Source organism: Artemia sp. Qi Xiang Cuo, chromosome 5 (genome assembly GCF_049724085.1).
Source record: "Artemia sp. Qi Xiang Cuo chromosome 5, ASM4972408v1, whole genome shotgun sequence".
Lineage (NCBI taxonomy): Eukaryota > Metazoa > Arthropoda > Branchiopoda > Anostraca > Artemiidae > Artemia > Artemia sp. Qi Xiang Cuo.
The window spans coordinates 74,586,827-74,605,442 of record NC_142798.1 but is presented as its reverse complement, the minus strand read 5'-3'; the positions used below and the strand labels follow the sequence as shown (position 1 = coordinate 74,605,442).

General features: G+C 34.0%; 1 protein-coding gene across 3 annotated transcripts in view; it reads left to right on the top strand.

The window, feature by feature from the left end:
- LOC148952513 (uncharacterized) overlaps positions 1-18,616 on the top strand; it is a 183,321-nt gene that overhangs the window by 53,490 nt on the left and 111,215 nt on the right. For all 3 annotated transcript variants that reach the window (XM_089088997.1, XM_089088998.1, XM_089088999.1), the window contains 2 exons: positions 2,544-2,654; positions 7,293-7,610. In XM_089088997.1, coding sequence (XP_088945123.1) covers positions 2,544-2,654; positions 7,293-7,610 — 429 coding nt within the window. The remainder of the gene's footprint in view (positions 1-2,543; positions 2,655-7,292; positions 7,611-18,616) is intronic.

Below are 18,616 nucleotides of genomic sequence, written 5' to 3'. Positions count from 1 at the left end.
ACTTCACGTCCAGAAGCCTTTATCAACGGAAAAAAATGAATCAAGCTAAATTAAACAAAGCACATAAAGAAAAAGAAAAGAAAGCTAAGAAAAGAAAAGAAAGCTAAATTAAACAAAGCACATAAAGAAAAAGAAAACAAAGCTAAGAAAAGAAAAGAAAGCTAAATTAAACAAAGCACATAAAGAAAAGGAAAACAATAAACAAACTCAAGTCTTAATAACTTCCAATGCCGCCATGCAAATAGCACGAATACCCACAACAGAATGACAAGTTAGGTTTGAAACAGGACAACATAACTTGTCATTTTGTTCTCCTATTCATGCTGTCTCCATGGTGATTTTGGAAGATATTAAGATATTTCAAAATCAAACTGTACCAGAGACAACCTAATTTATCAACCTGATGTGTGTATTCGTGCTATTTGCATGTTGATATTGGAAGTTATTAATATATTTCAAACTACAACTTCTGCCGGAGACAATATAATTTATCATTCTGGTGTGCGTTTTCGTGCTATTTGCATGGTGATATTGAGTTATTAAGATGTGAGTTTTGTTTATTGTTTTTATTTTGTTTTCTTTGTATGTTGTATGATTTAGCTTAATTTGTTTTTTTTTACTTATTTTTTTTTCTTTGATCAAGGCTTCCGGACGTGAAGTCAAAATATTCGGATTTCTTTGTTATTTGAAGTTTTTTTTTGTCCAAGGTTTTTTAAAGTTTTTTTTGTGTGTGTTTTTTTTTGCTTTGTTTTAACTACTATACCCGTTTTCTCCGTATTTTCATTTGCTAAATTTTGTATATGCATTTTTGTAGTTTTTTTTTTTGTGCCAAATTAAAAAAAAGAAACTTGTGTAAAAATCTGCAAAATTGAAGTTAGGAACATATACAGCTTAAGAAAGTGTAACTTTCCTTTAAAGACGTAATTGTCCTTGGGAGACAATATATTGCCAATATTGGAATTACTGCTACTGCTACTAACAACTCACCGCAGCAGCAAGCCGCCTGAGGCCAACACAGCTAAACACGCTCCTCCATCCCAATCTATTCAAAGCCTCCCTCTACACCCTCCCAGGAAGTTCTTATTTCCTTTAAATCTTTCTTTATGGCATCTTTCTATCCCAACCACAAACGACCTGTTTTCCGTTTAGCCCTAGAAGGTTGGCCGAAAAGGACAATCTGCGTGCAATCTGTTATCCTTCATCTGCAGAATATACCCTAGCCATCTCAACCTTTCTCTCATTATAACCATAGAAAGCGGGATTGAACCACACTTTTTGTACAGCCTTCTATTTGAAATAAGGTCAGACGGCCAAGTACCCAAAACAGTCCGTAAGCAATTTCTCTGGAAAGCATGTAGCAAATCTTCATCCGCTTTTCGGAGCACCCATGCTTCAGAGCCATATCTGACCGCTGTCATTACTATAGCTTCCGATATTCTAACATTCCACGGAAATATCGGAATTTCCGTGGACGGAAAGCGTTGTCAAATCCATCCAAATAAATTTGCTTATCCATTTTCACAGTTCAAGGTGGCAACACCGATGAAAATGTGATACTGCTTTTTAAAACTTGATAATTTTTAAACAACTAAAAAAAAATATTATTAAATCATGGTGTTCAGATATCATAGACTTAAGATGGATCCAGGAGGACAGAAAATGAGTTTTTTTTTATGTCCTGTGTATTTTAAAATGCCCCTGGTAAGAAGTCGATTAATTCACTCGAGTATTAAAACAGAAACTTTGTATTTGAAAATTTTCATCATGAAACAGGTTCAAGGAAGTTTGTTCATGATCTATCCATCTATGTTTTCTGTAAATTTACAGCTAAATAATTCAATACAGAGACGGAAAATTTTCGCAGAGTAATTATGGAACCATTAGAATGCAAATATCTTCATTTGGCATTAAAGACATGCATTTACATGGCATTTTTTTTTTAAATGAATGCCACGAGAATACATTCACGTCTTTATGCATCTTTCCCGGGATACAGGTGTATTAAATGAAAGTTGAATATTGAGCCTTCTCTAAGCAGGGAGTGTCGTTTCTCAGCAGGGAGCCCTCTGGTTTCAGGGAGCAGGGAGCCCTTTGTCTAAGCAGAGAGCCCTCTGGTTTCAAACTGTCCATATTTCCTTGCCATCGTTTAATCCGGATATAAGACTAGAAAAAAAAAATACTTGGCAGTTTCAGAGACTAAAGAAAGTAGTGAGGCTAATGGTTATATGTAGAGCCTTGTATTTTCTAACGCTTTTTAATTTCTTTAGTTGGTATGCCCAATAAATATGTGTTAAATTGAGGAAGAAAAACTTTTTGGAATTTTTATGTTTTTCTATTTGTTTTCTTTGTTGATCCTGAGTGAATTTTAAATATTCTTTCTAAATTCTCAGACTTCCGCCTATCTAAAATATAAATTCGAATTAATGTTAGTAGTTGTTTCAGTTTGCATTGATTTGGGTTAATGTAGAGTCCTGAGATTCTAATCTTTTTCTTTTACCTAATCCTTCTCGTCTTTTTTTTTATCTAACCCTTCTCTTTTTTAGAATCGTGAGATTGAGAATCAATGCTATCCTCCCGGTGGATCCCAAGGATTTGTTGACCCTTCAGGGATACATGTCAAACGTGATATCTGTGATAATGATAATTGTGTTAGTGTAAGTTTCATTTTACATTCGTTCATATTCGTAAGAAACAATCGTGTTTTCGTCGACAGATTGTAAGTTGTTAAGAGGTCCCTCAGCCACCATCTGCAGCGAAGTATTCGCGTTCAATGGTATAACTGTTAACTGGGAGCATCCTATGTGACAGAAAGAAATTGCAGAATGGAAAGAAAAAAACTACACTGCAGTGTTATTAATACCGCGTTAATTTGTTACTTTAATTTACTGGTAAGTTTACCGAAGCAAAGCAGCTTCGGTAAATTGGGGGTGGGGAGTAGGGGGAGCCTATGTCCCTTTATATTTTGATTTTTTTTTATTTGGGGGGAGGGGGGTAATATTCTAAAAGTGCACAAAGTAGACTGGAACTAGTCTCCTATCCTCCAAATTCTGTTGATTGTATAGTGTAGTATACCATCCGTATAGTGTACCATCAGTATATTATACTGTAATATACCATCAGTATATTATAGTATAGTATACGGCAACAGTATATTATAGCATAGTATACCATCAGTATATTGTACCATCAGTATATTATACTATAATATACCATCAGTATATTATAGTATAGTATACGGCAGCAGTATATTATAGTATAGTATACCATCCGTATAGTGTACCATCAGTATATTATACTATAATATACCATCAGTATATTATATTATAGTATACGGCAACAGTATATTATAGTATAGTATACCATCCGTATAGTGTACCATCAGCATATTGTACTATAATATACTATCAGTATATTATATTATAGTATACGGCAACAGTATACTATAGTATAGTATACCATCCGTATAGTGTACCATCAGTATATTATAGTGTAGTATACGGCAACAGCATATTATATTACAGTATACGGCAACAGTATAGCTGCCCAGGATTCATCATTGCCGGTGATTTCAAGCAGACAAAAAAAAAACTATGGGTTAACTGTATACTAAGCCTTACTCAAGTGATTAAGGGTGGTTACCCATATCACGGAAAGCGCCCTGGACCTTATTTTAATGAACTTGCCTACGTATTGCGAAAATATTTTTTAGCTTTGACCGATTGGCAAATCAGATCATTATACTTTAGTGATGAAAATAAAAAGGTCAGTTCTGAAACCCAAATGATGGAAATGATGAAAATAACGGCAAGACCTACTATTCAAGCGTTGATCGCCTTATATGGACTATGGATTGGAACACTCATAGTCTTTCAATGAGAGTTTCTCAAACATTGACGCTAACATAAATCCCAGGCGTTTAATTTCCTACTTTACTTAAAATATTTAGAGTTTTTCCCACAAAGAGATTTGTAAAAAATGAATCGGACAGACCATGGATTACCCCAGTAATTAAACAGCTCATCAAAGAACGCTGTCGTCTTGTATCCATAAATGGTAGTGCCTGAGCTAAAGTGTTTAGAAACAAGATTATTTAGCAATATCAAGTCGTGTGAAAGGCGTTCGATTGATCCCTTTGTGACCCAACTATCCTTAAAGACCCATGGAACTTGCATAAATTGGTGCTAAAAATAGCAAACAGGAAACGTTAACTAGCAAATAGGAAACGTTAAATAGCAAACACTAACAGGAAACGTAAAATAGCAAAGAGAAAACGTTATCTTGTATCAGAGTTGTATCTGATGACGACGCTCAAGTTACGTCAAATGGTGCTAATAAGTTTTTTTTACCAAGATCTACTCGACTTTTCCAACCCTAGAAAATCATCAAGTGGAGCTTACTCTCCGAGTGTCCGGACGAAAGAAAAATTACTCTCTATGAGTACAAAGTATATAAAGAGTTGTACAAACTGACAGCATCAAGCTCCTCATTTCCTGGAGAGCTCCCAATTCATTTGATACTAGAGTTTTTTTTTATTCTTTGCAAAGCCGCTAGCACATGTCATAAGCTTATGTTTTAATGAAATGGTTTTTCCTTAGTGTTGGAAACACGCTTATATTGTAGTTATGCCCAAAAATAAAACCCCCGTTTCTTGTAGTGAATTGCGACCAATATCCATCACACCAGCCCTTGTTAAGGTCACCGAAGCCTTCATCTTGAAAGAACTGCTAAAACAAACAAAAAACAACATAGACCCTTTCCAGTACGGGTGCCTAAATGGATACAATACTACACTTTACCTAATTCACTTAGTATTCAAATGACTTGATAATGATAGTACATGTATTGACCTGGTATTAGCAAATTTTCTGAAAATTATTCAACCGCATAAGCCACTTGGCTCTGGCCACGAGTATGGAAACTATGGATGCCCACCAATGTATTCTAGCTTTTGTTCCGAGTGCTTACTCCCACTGTTTGAAGGGGGGTACTTCCTAAAAATGGACAAGCATAACGTGTGGAGCCCAAAAAAGAACCAAACTTGGTGGCTTTATCTTCGTATGCTTTGTTAACTTAGTGCTAGCAAATTTCGTTGAAAGGTTCACATTTGCAGATGATCTCTCCTTTATTGCCAAGTATTTAGTATCTAACCAAGTGATAGAGCCGCAGTGCAGGTGATAGAGCTGCAGACTTTATCTTCCTATGCTTTATTAACTTAGTGCTAGCATATTTCGTTGAAAGATTCACGTTTGCAGATGATCTCTCCTTTATTGTCAAGTATTTAGTATCTAACCAGGTGATAGAGCCGCAGTGCAGGTGATAGAGATGCAGACTTTATCTTTCTATGCTTTATAACTTAGTGCTAGCAAATTTCGTTGAAATATTCACATTTGCAGATGATCTCTCCTTTATTGCCAAGTATTTAGTATCTAACCAAGTGATAGAGCCGCAGTGCAGGTGATAGAGCTGCAGACTTTATCTTCCTATGCTTTATTAACTTAGTGCTAGCAAATTTCGTTGAAAGATTCACGTTTGCAGATGATCTCTCCTTTATTGTCAAGTATTTAGTATCTAACCAGGTGATAGAGCCGCAGTGCAGGTGATAGAGCTGCAGACTTTATCTTCCTATGTTTTATTAACTCAGTGCTAGCAAATTTCGTTGAAAGATTCACGTTTGTGGATGATCTCTCCTTTATTGTCAAGTATTTAGTATCTAACCAGGTGATAGAGCCGTAGTGCAGGTGATAGAGCTGCAGACTTTATCTTCCTATGCTTTATTAAATTAGTGCTAGCAAATTTCGTTGAAAGATTCACGTTTGCAGATGATCTCTCCTTTATTGTCAAGTATTTAGTATCTAACCAGGTGATAGAGCCGCAGTGCCGGTGATAGAGCTGCAGACTTTATCTTCCTATGCTTTATTAACTTAGTGCTAGCAAATTTCGTTGAAAGATTCACGTTTGTAGATGATCTCTTCTTTATTGTCAAGTATTTAGTATCTAACCAGGCGATAGAGCCGCAGTGCAGGTGATAGAGCTGCAGACTTTATCTTCCTATGTTTTATTAACTTAGTGCTTGCAAATTTCGTTGAAAGATTCACGTTTGTAGATGATCTCTCCTTTATTGAAAAGTATTTAGTATCTAACCAGGTGATAGAACCGCAGTTCAGGTGATAGAGCTGCAGTTCACTGATAACTTCCTAAGCTCCTTCTTTGATGATCGCAAAGAAAAACAAATTGACTCTCAACCACGCCAAATCGAATATCATCAGGTTTTGAACGCTAAAGCGTCGCCTGGAGCCCCCCCCCCCATTTGTTTTTTTTTTGTCGTCAAAAATCCTGGGACTTGAACTTTCATCTGATTGTACGTTTACTGAGCATGTTGATAAGCTTGTAAAAGCCGAAAACATATTAATTCAAACTCTTATTGCAATGCGCCGATTTGGGTGTGATAGCGACAGTGTCAAAACTGCCTATGTTATTTATTTAAGACCACAACTTGAATACGCTGTACTTGTTCTGGGTCCATTTCTACAGAAAACCAGATACTATTGCGACGAAATTGAAGCTATTCAGAAGAGAACGGTAGCAGTCACAACTGGAGGTAGAGTAGTAGATTATGTCCAAACACGGGATAATCTGAGGCTTGAATCATTACGAGATAGATTTGACTATTTAATAATGTTCTAGGGAAAATGTTGTTTGCCTCACCTCAGCACTGCCACATCTTACGACTAGGTGTTGAAGTGAATACCTGAACCAGGTCAAAGCTGAAATTAAACCCTGTTAAATTTAATAACAATCGGTGTAGAAACTGGTTCGCCCTTTACTTTGTGGAATTGTATAACACGTCGCAGTTATTTAATATATGCATTTAGGTTTTTATTTTTGTAGAGACTACGTAAATTAACGTTGTGCTAAATGTATGTCTAAATAAACCTGAGTCGAAGTACCAAAAATGTCGACGTACCAGGGTATAAGTACCAAAAACATCAGAATGAAAAAATTGCATAAAAAATAAACAAAAAGGCAAAAAATATCGAAATAACATCAAAATCTTTAGGTTTATTCATACCTGAAAAACGTGATTCTCTAAAAAAAAAATTTGTTTCAAAATTTTCAGGTTTCTATGAAGTTAATACCATATTTTGTTGGTGTTGCTATATTGAACTGGTGAAATAAATAAGCAATATCATTTATTTTCGTTTCATTCCATTTATTTTGATTCCGGCAAAGCTTTTTATTTTTTCCCTTTTGTCATCTTTAAGTATTGATGTGTTTTGTTTTCTGTAATTCAGGATCAAACTACTCTTTGCTCAGATCCTCTATTGTCTGACGCGTCGGCGCCATCTTTACCATTGGAAGGTTTGCAAGCGAGCCAAGAAACAGTCTTATCGAACAATGCTGCATCACCAATGTGCACTATATCTGGTCAAGGAGAAAATCCCCCTGGTTCCGTGGATTTAGAGATGGGGAACCATTGTTCAGGAGGTAAGCCCGGTGAAGCCCAATCTCATGCCAGTCAGCTGTCTCAGCTAAGAATCCTGCTGGAGAATAATTTAACAACAGCGACGGAAGAAGAGGTCCAAAGCAGCTCGAAGCATGTCAGCTTTGAGGTAAATGATTCGCTTTTCTTCCCTCCCCCTCCTCCCTCTTTATCTTTCTCTGCCCTCGCTTCCTCCTTCCCTCTCATGTTGTCTATGCTCACCAAATTCTTCAATCCACGGTCAATTTGCAACAACTATATCTCTGATTTTTTATTCCCATGAACCGAAAACTCGTTCTGCCTTCTGCATAGTTGAGCGGAGGATCTTTGAAGGAGGAAGGGAGGACGAAAACCACATCTCTTAGTATTTGTCTCTATATTTAATTAAATAATTAAAATCTATAAAGATGTCTAATGTTAGTTTTTCTCATCTATTAAGGTAATTTTGATTGTTTAGGGTTTTAATTAAAAGAAACAAGAATCATTTCATTTGAAAGGAATTATTTGACTTCATGAATCTTATGCGCAGGATGGATGGCTAAGATCTATATATTATTTAGAATTTATTTTAAATTAAGCACGTAATATGTATACTAAGAGGTGATAGCGCACCCTTTTTTGTGGTACTATTTTTAATATGGAATAGAATGTGACATGCTAAGGTTAAAGACCTTAATGTACAGTAGCCTATGATTGTAATCGAGTTTTTATAGAATGTCATGTTGCCTATTGCAGATTACCTGTAATATATGTAATATCAAAATGTCGAAAGATATATTTATTGGCATGCGCTCTCTTGTGCTCTCTTCTTGCTTAACAAGATGAAACGCTCCTAAAATAGCCTCTTCTGAAATTTTCTCTGCTTGATTGACAAATTTCTATATAGCGACTAAAAAAATATTTTGGATATTTCAGAGCCCTCTCCTCATAAAAAAACTTTTAAGTGGCGTGCCTTTTTTTGGGAGTAGTTCATGAGCAAGGAGTCAGAGCGTCTTCGTTACATGTAGGGCAGAAAAGAATAACGAAGACCTATAACGCTTCCTGTAGCCAAGTTACTATTTTACTGAATGAAGAGAAATTTTCTGAATGAAAACTATTTTTCTGAATGAAGAGCAATTTTCTGAATGAAAACTATTTTTCTGAATGAAGAGCAATTTTCTGAATGAAAACTATTTTTCTGAATGAAGAGCAATTTTCTGAATGAAAACTATTTTTCTGAATGAAGAACAATTTTCTGAATGAAAACTATTTTTCTGAATGAAGAGCAATTTTCTGAATGAAAACTATTGTTCTGAATGAAGAGCAATTTTCTGAATGAAAACTATTTTTCTGAATGAAGAGCAATTTTCTGGATGTAAACTAGTGGATGTTACTGAAAAGTTGTTTGTAAATAAACGCAACGAGGAAATTTACTCAATGTAATTTAACTGATTTTGAGTTTGTGTCTTCCATTGTCTAAGATCCAAATAAACAGAAATTAAAACGTGATTTAGGAAGAAAGGCAGAAACTTAGGGGAGGGGGGGGGGGGGTCAGGTTAGAAAAAACTATAAAAAGAGGCAAATTATGTGTGAACATGTAAGACATTATGGGGAAATTTTAAATATCCTGAGTCTCTTGCATTCAGAATGGAGAAACAAAGAGAATAGAAATTTAATTAGAGCTACTAAGTGACGTTTCTAAAACCACGAGACTTTAGTTGAGTTAAATAAGAAAGCATTGATAGGTCGAGGGTTTGGGATGAGGGGAAGGGCTAGGGCCTGCCTCGAAATACTAAATTTTCTACAATTTTTGGGTACTGTTTATTAAAATTACCAAGTTTTGCCCCTCTCCCCATAAAAAAAGCTATGTATAGGTTGCGTCTGGAACTTCCTCCCTAAATTGACCAGTTGTAAACATCAATATTTATATTTTGTCCCAACTGGATTGTTGGGACAAATATAAATACGCTATAATTTTAATTTATTGTTGGGACAACATAATTTATAAATAATTTGGGACATAATTTGTCTCATTATATAATTGGGGACAAATTTTTAGGGACATAATTATTATTTAGGTTATAACATATAATTTGGGACATAATTATGTCCCAAATTATAAATAATTTGGGATAACAATATAGTTTATTGTTGGGACAACAATATAATTTATTGTTGGGACAACAATAAAGACTCTATAAATTTGCTCATATTACTTCTATTCCTTCTTTGTTCTCATTATTTTTAATTTTTCCGAGGAAAGGGTATGGAAAATCGCTTAGAAATTATGCAATAGCTTTCATTGGCTTCTAATTCGGGTTGTAGTATTCATCCCGTGTGCGTTACTCGCTGTCAAATTGGGCTTGGACCTGCAGGATTTGGACCAGTTAGAGCTGTGTCTCAAATTTATTCGGTTTTTACATCTGATACGGTGAGTCAGGTGTAATGTGATGCTCTGGTCTTTTATTTGTGACTTACCAATGGGGTTCTTTCAGAACTCTTTCCTGTAAAGCAAGACTTCAACTGGCTAGAACCGTATCTTACATGTTTTCCAGGTTAATCATTTCAATCGAGATGAGGTCTAAGAAACCTTATGTGCAAGTAGTGGCTAGGGAAATTTGGCTACATTCAGCTACGGATATTAAGAACAAAAAAAATACAAAAGCGTGCCTCATGTGATGTATATGTCCCGAAAAATGAAATGCTATTTTATTATTTATAGAAAGCTAACTGCAGCCTGGAGTATTGCCACTGTTGAAGGATGATTTTGACGCTTGTAGTTGGGCCCAAAACTGTAGAATTGCAGTTGTGGTTACAGTCTTTGTATGGTTAAATATATATATATATATATATATATATATATATATATATATATATATATATATATATATATATATATATATATATATATATATATATATATATATATATATATATGCACTTCCTTCAGAATAGCTGATGCATACTTGCTTATCATTGCGTATAACTTTATGAAATATGAAGCAAATTAGTTTAGTTAAATGAAGCTTTAAAATAAATTTCAGAAACATACTTATGTAATAAGTAGTACGTATCACCCTGTAAGGCTCTTATTCAGGCTTTGTCTACATAAAGGTAGATTAGATATTATTTCCTATCCCCCAGACCCTCCCTATATTTTTCGGAAGGCTCATGGAGATTTAGACAATTTGAGTCTTGAAATGGGCTCTTTTAAGTCCCTGACATGGTTTTTAAGCATCTTGACAAGGCTGACATCAAACAGTTACTGGCATGGGCGTATGCAGTTTTTTTTCGAATGGGGTGCTATTACAAAAAAAAAAATTAATAAAGAATTTATTCATAGGCGTTTCTGTTACATTTTTATGAGACGGACACAAGTTTTGAAGGGGGGGGGGGGGTTGAACTCGGTAACAAACACCCCTCCGACTGGATACGGCCTTGGTTACTAGCTATGAATGTTTAAGAGGACTTTGGTGTTAGCTTGGGACAAAAAACTTTAAATATACCGAAAACCTGTAGAAGTTGACATACTGATAACACTCTTTTTTTGCTGATATGGCGGCAATAAAACAGGAGAGCCAAATAGATGAACCGTATTGTCTGAAATGAGTCAGGTGGTCCACTATCCGTCAGCTGAGTTGTATCTTGGAAGGCCAATTGTTTCGCTCCACCGCGCCTCTTCGCGCAGCGCTTGCCACGATTATACCAAGCGTGCTGTTTGTTGCCTGGTGTACACGAATTTTTTAAGTGGGCAGCTCCTCAAAATGATTGTTACTTATTTCCAAGTGAAAATACTATTTATTAACTAATTCATTTTGAATCATTTCAGGTTTACAAAGCATAGTCATGATTCTTTGTGCAAGCTATTCCGTATCATTAATATGATTATATGAATATTTATGAAGTTATTACCCCGTCGTGTATGATATTGATTAATTTCCAAAGAAGCTGTGGAGTATTTAAATGAATACCTGTTAATCCATCAAACAGAACTAGCTGCTTAAGGTTTTTCTTTGTTTTTTATTTTCGGTCATACAAGGCCGTATCCCGGGGGGGGAGGGGGTTACCCGGTTTGAACCCCTTCCCCCCCCCCAGAAATGTTTGATTGACTCGTAAAAACGTAACAAAACTGGACATAAATAAATTTTGTATGCGTTTTTTGAGGTAAATAGCGACGAAGACCACACTGCCTTTCCATAACAAACAACAAAAGTACGAAGAACAAAAGGGAAATTTTTTTGTAAGACAGTGGAGATAATTTGAATGAATATTTCAAATTATATTTTGGCTAATCCTGCCAAAAAGGCTGGATTAGCAATAAGAACGTGTTTTTAATTTATTTTTCTTTCATTTCATTGAATCGTCTTGTTTTACCTTACTTTTTATCAGTCCTGGTTGAACTTCGCTGAAGTAATGACACTAGGATTGTTTTGAAAAAATTTTCACTTTTTTGGTTTTATTGGTCGCATGTTGTTGTGAGTCTTTTTTCTTTTATAGTCTTGCTGAGGACGGCCCTTGGACATAGGGCCGAAATATTCATTCAAATTATCTCCACTGTCTTACAAAAAGATTTCCCTTTTGTTCTTCGTACTTTTGTTGTTTGTTTTTTGAGGTTTTTATGTAACCCCCCCCCCCCCCGAACAAAAATCCTGGATACGCTTCTGAAAAGATGGGACATTTTTTTTAGTGAATTTAGAAATGCCTATAGACATGGTAGCATGCATGTAGGGCTTTGCTTGGGGGGAGGGGGCAATAATAAAAAAAACACATTCTAGTTGATAATTTGACTAAACACTGCCCAGAAATTCGAGAAAATCTAGAACTTCGGGGCTACTGAGCACCGATCCCCCCCCCCCCCATCCTACTTACGTCCCTGTTTGCACTTCATCTCTAAGTCATTGTAAAAGAAAGAAACTACCAAAACTGTAATTCACCAGTCGTACTTTCACCAGTCACCAGACTGTAATTCACCAGTCGGAGAGACATACCTATTTCGTCATGGTTGCAGCGACAGCTTCAACCTCGTAAAGAGCGAGCCACGGCCCCATGGTAACCAAAGTTTAAAAATGCGTTTTATAAAAACCTGCCCAGTGATAAAAAAAATTTCATCTGTAGCTGGTGCAGGCATGGTAACTATTATTTTGATTAACCCTAATAGTAAAGTTTTGTTTTAAGAACAAATTCACGGAAAATTAGAAAAAGAGCTTAAAACTCCTGGAAAATCGTGTCGGATCCGAATGGAAAGTACACCATTGGAATATGCCATTGTCGAAGATTCACTACAGGATAATTACAGCTCCCAAGCTAGAACAAACAAATAAACGTTCAAATGGGGACACGTCCGTCTATTAGACAGTGAAAACAGATGCAAAAGTAAAGAGCCTGGAACCCCTCGAAAATGATTTTACCTTGAGCGTCCGCGATTGATTAATTGGAATTAATTCGATAATGCAAAGATAAGAAGGATCCATATTTTTTTTTTTTAATTCCCCTTTCTAGCTCGTGGATTGAGACCTCTAGTTGCAGCTTGCAATTATTATATCTTGATTTTTTGCTCGCCCCTGTTTTTACTTTAGTTACACCTTTTTCCCCAAACTATTTTAGTTCTCTTAAAATGTTGAAGTCCAAGAAGGAAACACCAGTAAAAACACCCAATACAACTACGCCAGTGATAATGCCCTATTTTAACGAAAACGCGTATCACTTCCTTGGTTTCATTTCCTTTGAAATAATAATCTTTTTTAGGTTCATTGTGTGTATTTTCAACCCCCCCCCCCCCACACACAAAAAAATCAGTAAATTTGTTCTGAAAGTTTTTCGAAGATGAAAAGTAAAACTAACGAAAATTAATACTTTGCAGTTTATGTGGCGTATATTTGCTATATGGGTTTGATTAAACCGACTCGTAATATTTCCCTATATTTGTAAAATTTTGAAAAACCAGCGCTTTGCTTTAAACTAATCTTCCTTGAGCTTTCGAGAGAATTAAAATTGTATGCTAAATTTTACTGACTCTATGACCGATGAAAGAGTATTGAGAGCCTTTAAAATTTGTCTTTTACTTTTTGGACGGTACTTCTGGAATATTCTACTCCTAATCGTGTTTTGTTGTGTCGGTTTTGTGCTTTTGGTAAATCCCTAGTTTTTCAATATTTTGCAAATTTAGGGAATATTACGAGTCAGTTTCTTTGCAGATATTTCCCCATATTTGTAGAATTTTGAAAAACTAGCGCTTTGCTTTATACTAATCTTCCTTGAGCTTTAGAGAGAATTAAAATTGTATGCTAAATTTTACTGACTCTATGACCGATGAAAGAGTATTGAGAGCCTTTAAAATTTGTCTTTTACTTTTTGGACGGTACTTATGGAATATTCTACTCCTAATCGTGTTTCGTTGCGTCGGTTTTGTGCTTTTGGTAAATCCCTAGTTTTTCAATATTTTGCAAATTTAGGGAATATTACGAGTCAGTTTCTTTGCAGATATTTCCCCATATTTGTAGAATTTTGAAAAACTAGCGCTTTGCTTTAAACTAATCTTCCTTGAGCTTTCGAAAGAATTAAAATTGTATGCTAAATTTTACTGACTCCATGACCGGTGAAAGAGTATAGGGTCTTGTCTTTAGGCTGTTTTTCAGATTTTGTCCTCTTTTAAATGAAAGGTTAAAACCTTTCATTTAAATGAAATGTTTCCAACCTCTCATGAAAACGAAAGGTTAGTCATTTTCCCTTGGAATAAAATGAATAACCTCAATTTTTCTTTGAAACACTCTGAAAATGTAAAATATACCCTTTTATTTTGGTACGGCTGCATTTTAATAGTAGCCTAGCAATTTGAAAGGTCAAAAAGAAGAGGGTTATTCAGGAGTGGTAGTGGAGGGGGACATTTGCCTAACCTTTCTAGATTTAAAAAAACAAACACTTTTTGGGTGTTTTCGTTGAAAATGGCTTTTTGGACAATTTCTATTAAAAAACATCAATATTCCACTCCCCATATATTTTGAAAAATAGTTTTTCCCTCCCCTACACTGTCGTGAATTGACGCCACTGTGGCTGTTGCATTTTGGTATCTGTAAATCATTACAGTTTCTTTTGATTTTTTATCCTCTTAAATTTTCTTAATTATTATATATTATACTATTTATGTTTTAGTATAGTTTTTTTTTTTGTTGTGTTCATTTCTTTATTGATCAATCTTTTAATTATCAGGTTTGTTGGGAATGATTCTTGAAGAGTTAATTTTGAAATCCGAATTTTTTTTTTCTGAAATTTATAATTTGTATTTTAAAAGAATAAAACTACGAAAAGTGCGCGAGATGACATGAACTTTCTCATATACAAAATTTCATCGTTCACTTAGAAATGCAATTTCCAAGGTTTTCATGACGTATCAAACATTTTTTGGTATTCAAGAGGTGATTTTTTCTAGAAAAGTAGATTTTTTTCTCAACGCGGATTGAAATGAAAGAAAAATGAAAAAAATGAAACGTCCTCTTTTAAATGAAAGGTTAAAACCTTTCATTTAAATGAAATGTTTCCAACCTCTCATGAAAACGAAAGGTTAGTCATTTTCCCTTGGAATAAAATGAATAACCTCAATTTTTCTTTGAAACACTTTGAAAATGTAAAATATACCCTTTTATTTTGGTACGGCTGCATTTTAATAGTAGCCTAGCAATTTGAAAGGTCAAAAAGAAGAGGGTTATTCAGGAGTGGCAGTGGAGGGGGACATTTGCCTAACCTTTCTAGATTTAAAAAAACAAACACTTTTTGGGTGTTTTCGTTGAAAATGGCTTTTTGGGCAATTTCTATTAAAAAACATCAATATTCCACTCCCCATATATTTTGAAAAATAGTTTTTCCCTCCCCTACACTGTCGTGAATTGACGCCACTGTGGCTGTTGCATTTTGGTATCTGTAAATCATTACAGTTTCTTTTGATTTTTTATCCTCTTAAATGATCTTAATTATTATATATTATACTATTTATGTTTTAGTATAGTTTTTTTTTGTTGTGTTCATTTCTTTATTGATCAATCTTTTAATTATCAGGTTTGTTGGGAATGATTCTTGAAGAGTTAATTTTGAAATCCGAATTTTTTTTTTTCTGAAATTTATAATTTTTATTTTAAAAGAATAAAACTACGAAAAGTGCGCGAGATGACATGAACTTTCTCATATACAAAATTTCATCGTTCACTTAGACATGTAATTTCCAAGGTTTTCATGACGTATCAAACATTTTTTGGTATTCAAGAGGTGATATTTTCTAGAAAAGTAGATTTTTTTCTCAACGCGGATTGAAATGAAAGAAAAATGAAAAAAATGAAACGTCCTCTTTTAAATGAAAGGTTAAAACCTTTCATTTAAATGAAATGTTTCCAACCTCTCATGAAAACGAAAGGTTAGTCATTTTCCCTTGGAATAAAATGAATAACCTCAATTTTTCTTTGAAACACTTTGAAAATGTAAAATATACCCTTTTATTTTGGTACGGCTGCATTTTAATAGTAGCCTAGCAATTTGAAAGGTCAAAAAGAAGAGGGTTATTCAGGAGTGGCAGTGGAGGGGGACATTTGCCTAACCTTTCTAGATTTAAAAAAACAAACACTTTTTGGGTGTTTTCGTTGAAAATGGCTTTTTGGGCAATTTCTATTAAAAAACATCAATATTCCACTCCCCATATATTTTGAAAAATAGTTTTTCCCTCCCCTACACTGTCGTGAATTGACGCCACTGTGGCTGTTGCATTTTGGTATCTGTAAATCATTACAGTTTCTTTTGATTTTTTATCCTCTTAAATGATCTTAATTATTATATATTATACTATTTATGTTTTAGTATAGTTTTTTTTTGTTGTGTTCATTTCTTTATTGATCAATCTTTTAATTATCAGGTTTGTTGGGAATGATTCTTGAAGAGTTAATTTTGAAATCCGAATTTTTTTTTTCTGAAATTTATAATTTGTATTTTAAAAGAATAAAACTACGAAAAGTGCGCGAGATGACATGAACTTTCTCATATACAAAATTTCATCGTTCACTTAGAAATGTAATTTCCAACGTTGTCATGACGTATCAAACATTTTTTGGTATTCAAGAGGTGATTTTTTCTAGAAAAGTAGATTTTTTTCTCAACGCGGATTGAAATGAAAGAAAAATGAAAAAAATGAAACGTCCTCTTTTAAATGAAAGGTTAAAACCTTTCATTTAAATGAAATGTTTCCAACCTCTCATGAAAACGAAAGGTTAGTCATTTTCCCTTGGAATAAAATGAATAACCTCAATTTTTCTTTGAAACACTTTGAAAATGTAAAATATACCCTTTTATTTTGGTACGGCTGCATTTTAATAGTAGCCTAGCAATTTGAAAGGTCAAAAAAAAGAGGGTTATTCAGGAGTGGCAGTGGAGGGGGACATTTGCCTAACCTTTCTAGATTTAAAAAAACAAACACTTTTTGGGTGTTTTCGTTGAAAATGGCTTTTTGGGCAATTTCTATTAAAAAACATCAATATTCCACTCCCCATATATTTTGAAAAATAGTTTTTCCCTCCCCTACACTGTCGTGAATTGACGCCACTGTGGCTGTTGCATTTTGGTATCTGTAAATCATTACAGTTTCTTTTGATTTTTTATCCTCTTAAATTTTCTTAATTATTATATATTATACTATTTATGTTTTAGTATAGTTTTTTTTTGTTGTGTTCATTTCTTTATTGATCAATCTTTTAATTATCAGGTTTGTTGGGAATGATTCTTGAAGAGTTAATTTTGAAATCCGAATTTTTTTTTTTCTGAAATTTATAATTTGTATTTTAAAAGAATAAAACTACGAAAAGTGCGCGAGATGACATGAACTTTCTCATATACAAAATTTCATCGTTCACTTAGAAATGCAATTTCCAAGGTTGTCATGACGTATCAAACATTTTTTGGTATTCAAGAGGTGATTTTTTCTAGAAAAGTAGATTTTTTTCTCAACGCGGATTGAAATGAAAGAAAAATGAAAAAAATGAAACGTCCTCTTTTAAATGAAAGGTTAAAACCTTTCATTTAAATGAAATGTTTCCAACCTCTCATGAAAACGAAAGGTTAGTCATTTTCCCTTGGAATAAAATGAATAACCTCAATTTTTCTTTGAAACACTTTGAAAATGTAAAATATACCCTTTTATTTTGGTACGGCTGCATTTTAATAGTAGCCTAGCAATTTGAAAGGTCAAAAAGAAGAGGGTTATTCAGGAGTGGCAGTGGAGGGGGACATTTGCCTAACCTTTCTAGATTTAAAAAAACAAACACTTTTTGGGTGTTTTCGTTGAAAATGGCTTTTTGGGCAATTTTTATTAAAAAACATCAATATTCCACTCCCCATATATTTTGAAAAATAGTTTTTCCCTCCCCTACACTGTCGTGAATTGACGCCACTGTGGCTGTTGCATTTTGGTATCTGTAAATCATTACAGTTTCTTTTGATTTTTTATCCTCTTAAATTTTCTTAATTATTATATATTATACTATTTATGTTTTAGTATAGTTTTTTTTTGTTGTGTTCATTTCTTTATTGATCAATCTTTTAATTATCAGGTTTGTTGGGAATGATTCTTGAAGAGTTAATTTTGAAATCCGAATTTTTTTTTCTGAAATTTATAATTTGTATTTTAAAAGAATAAAACTACGAAAAGTGCGCGAGATGACATGAACTTTCTCATATACAAAATTTCATCGTTCACTTAGAAATGTAATTTCCAAGGTTTTCATGACGTATCAAACATTTTTTGGTATTCAAGAGGTGATTTTTTCTAGAAAAGTAGATTTTTTTCTCAACGCGGATAGGCAGATTTTGAAGTACTGGAGCTGACATTGGTTTTCCAAAAATAAAAGTCTTTTGGTGACTTTTTCTATTTTGAAGTTCTGATTCTGCGAATTCCCGGAAAAGCTTAGCTTTTTGGAGATAAAGTAGCTTTGACTTTAGATACTGTTATAACTTAATATTGTCTCTTGAATTTCCTATGCAAAACTTCCATACCTCTCATAAATTTTTGGGAAATAATACCAGAAATATTGATCTTGAAACAATAGTTACGTTTTTTTTTGGATTTTCGATTTTGCCTTTTTGTATTTTTAGAGGTTTGATGCCATGAAAAGTTAGCAAAAAGACATG